The 10084-nt window shown below is 39.8% G+C and overlaps 1 protein-coding gene across 2 annotated transcripts; it reads right to left on the reverse strand.

Moving 5' to 3' along the window:
* Nucleotides 1-3685: 3685 nt before the first annotated feature.
* cd302 (CD302 molecule) lies at nucleotides 3686-8789 on the reverse strand. Of its 2 annotated transcripts, none has more exons than XM_080037876.1 (6): nucleotides 8647-8789; nucleotides 7565-7690; nucleotides 7338-7448; nucleotides 6421-6603; nucleotides 5817-5834; nucleotides 3686-5719 (listed from the first exon to the last, which is right to left on the reverse strand). In XM_080037876.1, the coding sequence occupies exons 1-6, from the start codon at nucleotides 8729-8731 to the stop codon at nucleotides 5517-5519; spliced, it is 726 nt and encodes a 241-aa protein (XP_079894002.1). In that variant the 5' UTR covers nucleotides 8732-8789; the 3' UTR covers nucleotides 3686-5516. The 2 variants fall into 2 exon arrangements, with proteins under 2 accessions (XP_079894002.1, XP_079894001.1); XM_080037875.1 differs by having other exon boundaries at nucleotides 5817-5837.
* Between the last annotated feature and the right edge of the window lie 1295 nt (nucleotides 8790-10084).

The raw sequence follows: 10084 nt of genomic DNA on the forward strand, positions 1-10084 counted from the left end.
CTTGATTAGAAAGTATAATGAGATACCAAAGACACAGCAAAGATGGTCTCTCTAGAGAGTGATGGAAAACAAATTAAGATGGTGCTTTTGTTTTTTTGATTATTATTTTTCTATCGGTCCACAGAAAGCTTGGTGTACCCTTAAGGCACAGGAGTTGGACTCACTGTCATTGATTATTTTTTTCCTGACATATTTAAATCATACAGATTTTAATCATGTCAGCACACAATGCTCTGATCCCTTTTAACACCAAAGCCTTCCAGCGCTTCACATGCTTTCGATTTAGAAAATGGCACAGTGTCTGAACTATAAAAAACTGGGTACATTCATTGCTTAAGTTTGCATCCCATTTTATTTTCATCAGCATGTGTATGTATGTGTGTGTGTGATTGTTTTGTTTGTGTGGAGTTTGCCTTTAAAACTCTAGGCTCTGTTCCTCTGATCTCTTCTCTTCTGTTCCCAGTGAACCAATCACAAACATCAGCCACACATCATTCCTTCTATTAGAATTGTGATAAAGAAAACAAAGTCAAGTTTAAGCATTTATTTTACACATGCAATGTGTGACGTTATTAAAATGACAGTAGCCATGGAAGTGGTTAAGAAGTGTAGTGTGTCTTGACATAACACAGAGTATATGCCTACTACTGTTTATCTAGAGTGGTTGGTCAGAGAGCAATCATCTAAATAGTGGCCTTTGTTTTCCTCTGTTAATTGGAGCATGTACCAGAATAGTGGAGGGGAGGGAAGGGGGGAGGCATGAGACTTCCGGGACATGAGAAACAGATGCTCTACACTTCTGTGTATAGACACCTATTCCAGGAAACACAGGAACGCACAAATAGAGGTATAAATGAACTGAAATAATGGATATCCAATAGAATCTTGAGAAAAAGGGAGTTAGGAAAAAAGGAAGGAAAGAGAGAATGCATTTGATTCAGGCCTTTCTATTCACAAAGTTATCAGTCAGTAGTGTTTCTTATGTTTTTAAGACAAGACAGTGCCTGTTTAGGAGGTGCCCTTGCCACCGCTTGGATTTGTATGTGCGCATAACCATTGTGCTGTTATGGTAGCAGCGCACTATTGTCCTGTTTGGCCATTCCAAGCACAAGTACTGTAACAGCAAGGATAGACTGGCACCAAAGTCCAGGCAGCTTGAACGGGCTTTTCAGTTTCCTACAGAACCATTCATCCAAACAACCACACACTTGGAATTGCACTCTCTTGGATCTTTAGCAATACACCCACCAAGTAGGAAGAAGATCAGAAGAACTTGGCGAGAAACTCAGACAGACACACAGACATCTTCCTTTAAATGTACATCGTGAAGTCTAACTGAGTGCCAAGGGGCTTGTATCTTTCTGTCTTTGTTGTATTTTATTGACACATAATTTGATCATCCACAAGCTTGATAAATGTATGTCTTAGGTTGCAGCGCGGCTCTCATTTTCAGGCCATCTGTCATGCTACTGTACGTCATATCTTATTAATGCATACCAGTATCCATTTTAATTAGTCATTCTGGGTCGGTGTAGATTTCTTCCTGCTTCTTATGCTTGTGACAGATGTGTAAATGAAATTAATTTGCTATAATTTGAGCAAAAATAGGCCATTTCATACAGCCATTGTGATGAGACAACAGCCCTTCTGTGATAATAAAATACCTAAATCCCAGTTAAAAAGAAGGGAGACATTTTATTTTTGCATTTTGGGGGATTTAACAGGATAAATCAATTAAATTATAAGCTGTTCCGCAAAAAGAGAAGGTTGTTTCAAAATGTTTCATCATGAATTAAATGAAACCCCATTATTTGCAGAAAATCAAATGGGTATTTTCAGTTAATTAGTGTTACAATTAGTCACTATAATTATCATAATTATGCTTTTGGAGGAAAACCAATGTCATACATGTTTTGCTATTGTAACTGGTGAAATACAGGCGCTAAACACTTATACATTACAACAAATTACCAATGTGTGGTTTTCAAAAGACCGGATGGACTGAAATGCGATTTTTGTTTTTCATGTCATGATTAATTCCTATCTTATTCTATTTGGATGGAGAAAAGAGTACAGAGACAGTTGGACTAGAATATAGTGTGTACACCAAACATTTACAGTTACACTCTGAACATTCTGAAGGTGTCATTATATCAAAAATCTGTCAATTGACTTCCAGACAGTCAGCAGATTGTATTTTAATGTTTGGTCAATCAAGTGCTTATAATTATCTTATTCCCTAAGAGTTAAGTTGTTGTAAGTGGACATGTTAACAACTTGAAAGAAGCAACAGTGTAAGCCATAGTCTTTTCAGATGCCTGTCCCATTCTGCTGTTTGGACCTTCATCTTGCACAACATGTTAATTATTGTCTACTGAGGTAAGACTGCATGACTTTCTTACAGGAAGACTTTCACCTCAGCTCAGAAACAATACAATCTCTCTCTTACTTTAACATTGGACCTTGTGTTTGGTGTTCTAGATTTAATTTGTGTTCCTGTACAGAGAGATTGGTTCCAGGTGTGTCAATTTTAGAAATGTGTTGTATTTTTATAGATTGTTGTCCAACGACAAATATTCTCACAACAGTGTCAAACTCATTGTCAAACTCATTATCCCCTATCAATCAATCAATCAATCAATCAATCTATAAGCTTTATTCAAGACACTCGAGGTCAATTTAAAAGACATACTAATGTTTCCACATGGATGACTGGTAACATACAATACTGAGACCAGGATTAGCCAGCAGAATTATTATAAAGTTAGGAGAATCATTCAGTCGACAGATACATTTATACATCATATTTCTTAAAAGAGCATGGAAAGTGTGAACACCTACATTACAGAACATTTCACTCGCACTGCACCACCTTGGTTTTTTGAGCAATATGTGCATACAATCATTGTAAGCAACCTGGAGCTGCTGGATGCTCGCCTTGAACTTAACCCACAAAGGTGGTCTATGTTTCCAGACCTCATTAATTGATGCAGAATATCATGGATGGGACTTGACAGAACTGTGATTCACTGTCCCACCTAGTGGTCAAAAGTAAAAGTGACCCAGAATGCTTATTCTTGTGTTTTTTGTTCTGTTAGCGTACTACATCAAAAATTGTTGGGCCTGGTTATGCCTTTGATAATTCATAAGATTTGTTTTAAAGCCATTGAGAAAGTGCAAAAAGAGTTGTATGCAGTAGCCAAGATGTAACATATGACGAGACTTCTTGGAAATCTAAAATTAGATGTGCTTGACATGGAAGAAAAAGAGATTTCCCGCTGATTTCTCTAAATCCTGTTTCATCTCGGCTCGTGCTGAGATGTCGACAGAGCCACTGGACATTAGCGGGGAGTGACAGTTTTCAAGATGACAGTGATTTAGATATCCTTTCAGAACTGATTAAGACCCTATCCCCAAATTTGGCGTCCTAATTCATCCTTTTCTCTTCAATTATGAATTGACATATATATTTAGCTGAAATGTTCTATATAGATCACACAGAAATGGAGAGTAGTCGTTCTTTTCTTTTTTTCCCTCTACTTGCAGATTCCTGAAACCGCTGGACAACCGAAAACCAGAAGGCGACATATTACTGCCAGCAAACTGCTAGAATTACTTCCTGTTTCTGCATAATGGAACTTTTTGACTCATGTCAATTCAATAAAAGCAACAAAAAAAACCCATCTTAAAGTCAAACATACTTTATTTTGAATAACACACAGGGGCTCAGATCCTGCCACATTCATTTTAAGTATTGCACAAAGGCATTCTTGCTGTTGGAAATATAGAACAGTATTCAGAAGGGGTATTTTATACAATATAGTGACGTCTCATGTCATTCTGCAACATACCCATCACATAGCCCCCACTTGATTGTCTTTAATGTAACACTTGGTTATTTTTTTGATTTTCATTTCCAAACAATACAATCGTAATGAAAAATAAATCACTGATAATGCCACGATTGGATTTCATGGGCAGCAATTAGGAAAAAACACAAAAAATACCTATTGTATCTTTTAAACGTAACATAAAGTCACCTTGAAAATGTTTTTTTCAAACTTTACTTGCTATATTTTGGTTAGTCTGTAGTCCGAGTCATAATAAAAACTGAAGCCCGGGAGAGAATGTAGGGAAATATGTCTCTATTCTATATACAGTATATGGCAGGATCTGCTTAGGACGGCTTTCCATTTCAATATGACATTTTACCTTAATACCCAAAGATAATCAAATACTTAAAGAATCTGCATTATGGACTGTGCAAATCTACAGCAGTGCCTACATTTAAGAGTAACAAAGCTCATATTCCAGCTGTGCTCTTGTTCGGGTCATTCAATGACCATTCCTATTTAAATCTCCCACTTGTTAGTTAGTCCCCAAAGTTTATGGGAATGCAATTTTTAAGCGGTGGAGTAGCCATGCAACAGAAAAACTTCAGTATGCTCCCAAAAAGCGTCAAAGCTTTGCTCTTCATTTTATCCCTGCTACTTTTAGTGAGCAATGGTATATTACTTTAAATTTGTGAGCGAGAAATAATGATCCCAAAATTCTGTATGAGAAATGTGTAGAGTCAGATGCTACACCTATAATTAGAAGACGTGTAGAAGAGGCCGATCTGAAATATGTACGGACGATCCTTTATTACGGCAGGGGACAAAAAAGTAGTGAATTGTTCCACCATGTGCCACCATGAAAGGTTAGTATTAAAGTAAGCTTTGCATCAGTTTTTTTACAATCACATTATGTTATTATGAGTCATGACGTTGACATGTGTTATCCCAAAAACTACTTCAGTAACTGTTTTTTGTTAGTGCACTTCTCTTTGCATGAGCACCCACCTATTGAGGAGGGCCTGATGCTTTATATTGCGGTAAAGAGAGAGAGAGAGTGATAGGCCTTTCACACCAAAATGAACCAAGAGTCAGTTCCAGGCTGGTGTTGGGGTCAGTTCAAAACTGGTTACAGCCTTATCCCAGTTATGAACCGGTTGGTTTCACATCGACCGGAGACAGCCATGGAGCAACGTCATGACGTCACTGTAAACGTGTGTGTACGTCACCCGACGCCGCTGCTCTTGTGGCTAACGCTAAAGCTACCGCTAGCTTTAAGCACAACAACAGCGGCGAATACGTCTTATTTTTACACTTGTTGGCTCTCGCTTTGCTTTCTTAAGCAAACAGGACCCATACAGCGTATTCTCGCCGGTCAATTTGATCGCTACGTTCGGTAATTATGTTATGTTTACGTCTCGTAGTAGCGGTGTTTTTAAATATGGCGGGCATGAGGTTTGAGTTGCTCTGGTTGGTCAGGATAATCCCTCCCCCAACCGTTCGCGCAAGCAGTTCTTATCAAACCCTGCTCAATCCTGGGGTATGAGTTCCCCCGGTTTTTACGGCCCGGAGCAGGCTCTCTGGCGGTGTGAAACCAAAACACTGGCTCTAACTCCGAACAAGCCCAGAACTAGCTCCGATTTTGCGGCGGTGTGAAAGGCCTATGAGAGAGAGAGAGTTCCCCTATGGCACGCTGTCCGTCTCCTCAGCCTCCACCAGGCACGTCTGGTCCGTGTCCAGGACTCGGAACGGAGGGTGGTACTCGAACGCCGTAACGATAGTCGAGCTAAGATCGTGCTTCTGGTGCAGGAACCAAATAACTGCTGAGACTCCAATGATAGCGACCACGCTGAGAATGACCAGGGCGGACAGAAGAGGGCTGGGTTCTGAAGGGGAACATGTTAACAATGTAAGGAAGGCCATTGCTATAAACACAAAATCACAGGAATAAGTAAAGAAAAAAAGCCACAGAAGTCCACTTACTTTGCTTGGCTTCCTCTGCTTCTGGGGAAAAACAAACAAACGAAAACACACACACACACACACACACACACACACACACACACACACACACACACACACACACACACACACACACACACACACACACACACACACACACACACACACACACACACACACACACACACACACACACACACACACACACACACACAGTGAAGCAAGAGGGAAACAATCCCAACCATATTTTCTGAAGTCACATTAGCTAAAAAGCCTAACTATACTGAATTCATGAGATTAAATGTGCAGTCAGAACTTCTGGAGATTGTTTGTTGTCAAAATCACTTAGTCAAAATCAGTGAATATCTCCTTGCGATCCGCTACCTGTCTGTACTGTGTGTACGCTGAAAAGAAATCCAGTGTTAATACATAGCCTAGGCTCTGCAAACAGCTATGTGGGGCCCTTTGTTTACAAACCATTTGTTTACATACCAGTTTACAGATTTCTTGGCAGCACACGCACGGTGTGGACAGATAGCGGATTGTGAGGGGATGTTCACTGATTTTGACAACAAGCATTCTCCAGAATCGCTGACTCCACCTTTTTAAAAAAGCTCAATCTTACTCTGAGCCGTCTCGCAGACCACTCCGTTCTCCACGTCGTCCTGGCAACTGACATTGTCCCATTTTCCGGTGTTGCTGTGCAGAGCCACACACCTATCCATGGGAACCAGGTCCGAATCAGAAAAGCCTTCCACCCAGTTGGTGAATAGCACGGGGTCATCACCGAACCACTTCATGTCTTCACCTGAAAAGATACACCAATCAGCACGATGGACAGCTAGAACAAAAGGCATTTTGACAGGTAACGCAGACCATGTGATAGAAGAACTATGAAGTCCCCTTTGGGTTTTCCCATGCACCTTCACCAACATTTGCAAACACACCGAACATAACAATTAATGTTGAAAGAAATCTGTGAAATATTATTGAGGATCAGCTTAGCTTCCTCCACAGTGCCTCCGATGGCTGTATCAACAAACAGGATTTCCTGAAGTTGTGCCAAGATGTAAAGACAATGATGAGTCAGTGTTGTCATACAAGTTTTTAAAAATAAGCTACTACTAGCAGGTTATGGGGGGCAAGCTACTGTTAGAGCACAGGACTTCATATAATTTAAATAAAAAATTGAGGAATAACCAAAAAACGCAGAGCTGGCAAACAAAAAAAAAAAAGATTATGTCAAACGGACTGTTTCCAAGATCAAGGATACACTTTCAGGTTAAATGTTTAAGCAGACACTGTCAACAGGTGCGCAGAATTCTGGGAAAAAACTCAGAATAAGCACAGACTTAAAAGCATGTTGAACCCAAACAAAGAGACAAATAAAATCAATCAAACCATTCAGAGGAAATACTCAATGGGCTTTGAGACAGTAATAAACTTTGTTATTATTCGCAAACATCTGAAACAACATCCTTCAAGATTCAGTGTTTCTTATGGAAGCATGTTTTCACATTGCTCCGGTCACATGGCACTTACTGTTTGTGTCATAATACATTCCCAGCCAGATGTTGACATTATCTTTCCACACCGCTGGGCTGTATTCAAGGACAAAGGCATTCTCCTCTGCGCTCTGGACAGTCAAAAGCTCTGGAAAAAAAGCCCAGCAGTCCAGTGTATGACAACAGAATCCAACCCACACTGAGAACACTTTTTTTGTTGTTGGTATAAACAAAATATTTTGAAAATAAAATGTCTCGGGGTACCAAATCCTTGACAGAGGGTTTTCGCTCTCTCAAAGGTGTAGCTTTTGATTTTGTCTTCATCTCCGTGGACAAAGTGGTAACATCGGTCTCCAAGCGGCACCCAGGTGCGGCCGTCTGCAGGGCAGTCTGAGGGAAATCATGGGACAGAATAGGGTCATGGAAAGTTTTTGAACATGGCCGCCTAACTGAAATAAGCTGGGTCTACTGCAGCAGGGACAAAAATGAACACCTTCGAAATATGACTGACTTAACAAACTAACACAAACAACACACTGCTGTATAACAGTCTGCAACCCCCAATGGACAGTACGCCTACAATAGTATGTGTACAGTTTAAAAAATACTCACTTCCTTTTTTATCCCCGAAGTTTTTGTCCCTGTTTGACTTTCTAGACTGTTCTCCTTCTAGTTTTTTGACCAGTGTCCTGTTATCTAGGATCAGACTTGACCTATGACCTCTGCTGTCTGTCTCCAACTTCAACAAAAAGTCCTAACATCTGTCAACTTGCCGACATGGTTCTAGGTGCCAGTTTATCTGAAATGTCTCATCTATGTGGCAATGTTTCAAATGGTCATAACCTTTCTACACATTTATGATATTCCAATGAGTGTAATCATTTCATTGACAGTGTTGCCATTTATCATAGCGTCAACTGATTTGCAAATCAGTCAACTTCAGGCAAAATCCAAATAATGCTGTCCTGCATTACACCCAACCCGAAGGGGGTAAACACAGACTTTTGTTGTATTTGCTTTTACAAGATGCAACAGTGGGAAGCACACAAGTTCAGCCGTCTTCTTTAGTTTCGTGTAGCGTTTGATATCGCGTGATCACGGTTATGTTGCCATTTGCAAAAAACAACAACAGTGTTGACATTCAGGAAAGCTTTGCCCTAGTAGCCAAGGCCTAATGAATGTCTAACTAGTAGGCAAAATGTGCCTTATCGAGAGAACCCCGCAAGTAAATACAAGATATGAGGAAGGTAGGATATTCCATCTAACGCAGGCTAACGCAATGCTCAATTCACGTAAACAACAACAACAACAACAACAACACAATAGTGCGTTTTAAGAACTCTTACCTGCCGTCAAACTCAACCGCAGCTGCGTACAGAGCACGAAAAGGAAACACAGCACTGTTAGGGGACGGAGACTTCCCTCCTCCATGACAGCGAAGACCAAAAATCACGTAGCGCCAAACTAGTTTCTGAAGTTCCTACACTGTTTGCTCGACTCCGCAGCAACGTGAGCGAGATCCCGCCCACCTACACGCGCACACACTCACGCGCACAGCAGGGGTGCACACCAAACATGGCCTCAACACCTAACACTTAAAATAGTGTAAATACCTTTATATAGGCTACTATCTATGGTAAATACAGTGAACATTTACCTATCTACTCTTTTCCCCAACATTGTTTTACAACCAGTTCAAGTTTGTTTTTACTGGGACACAACTGGCAACCAAAACAACTCAATATCTAAGCCTATAGGCTATTTGAACATGGACAATATAACTTGGACAATAAGTGAAAAGAAAAAAGTAGGATTATGTTTAGAAAAAAGCTTCTTTGGTTATTCAGCTGTGGAGTCACATTGTTCTGCACACAGGAACCTCAAGGTGGTGCTGTACGCAAAGAGTTAATTGCAGTGAAGTTCCTGCATTATGATTTATTTTAATACTCTAAGAGTATCCTACTATAATGCGCTCTCTCACGGCATTATTGAAAACATCCTATATCCCGTAAACGTTAAACTTCTTCAAATACAAAATCCAGTATACTGATTAGAATTATACATTTCACTTTAAATCACTTGTCTTAGTTTGTTTTCTATAGGCCTAGTTAACACAGAGCTTACACTAAGGGTTTGACACAGCAACACCTACTAAATAGAAACTTATTGAAACCAAAAAGCTAGAAAAATGTATCAGCATCAATTTGAATGAGTTATTAATCATTTAATACACTTATCAATCTAAAGCATTATTTGTTTCCAGTTCCTCAAATGTGAAAATGTTCTACTGAACCGAAATGTGAGAGACATATTCAACTTATTTAGCTTTAAATTCATAGAATTAAATAGATCATCGATTGTTTGAAACAGGATCACTGAATTAATGGCAATACAAAATATTGTGTTCTTGCCGTTAACCATATTACTATAAAATAAATTATAATAAAATATTGAACTCTACAAAATCTGAAGACTAACATTTGTAATGACTGTAGCCTATTTATTTATCTATTGCTATATGGTCTCAATATGGTTTGTAGTTATCTTTTAGGTCATAACTATATATAGGATGAAACAGCTCCCTCTTCCTAAACTGAAGACAATTAATAAGGGATATACACAATACAGTAGACGTAAGTTGCCCCGTCTGGGCAGGTGAGGCAGGGGGCAGCAGAGAGCCTTAGGGGCTGACTGCTTGTCGTTCATCCGGTAAGAGGGGGTTACAACTCCGGTGCTTTGTAGGCGCAGGTGGCACAAACACAGCCAGCTGGAGCGCGAGTTTTG

This window comes from Ammodytes marinus (assembly GCF_949987685.1).
Source record: "Ammodytes marinus genome assembly, chromosome: 12".
Taxonomy (NCBI): Eukaryota; Metazoa; Chordata; class Actinopteri; order Uranoscopiformes; family Ammodytidae; genus Ammodytes; species Ammodytes marinus.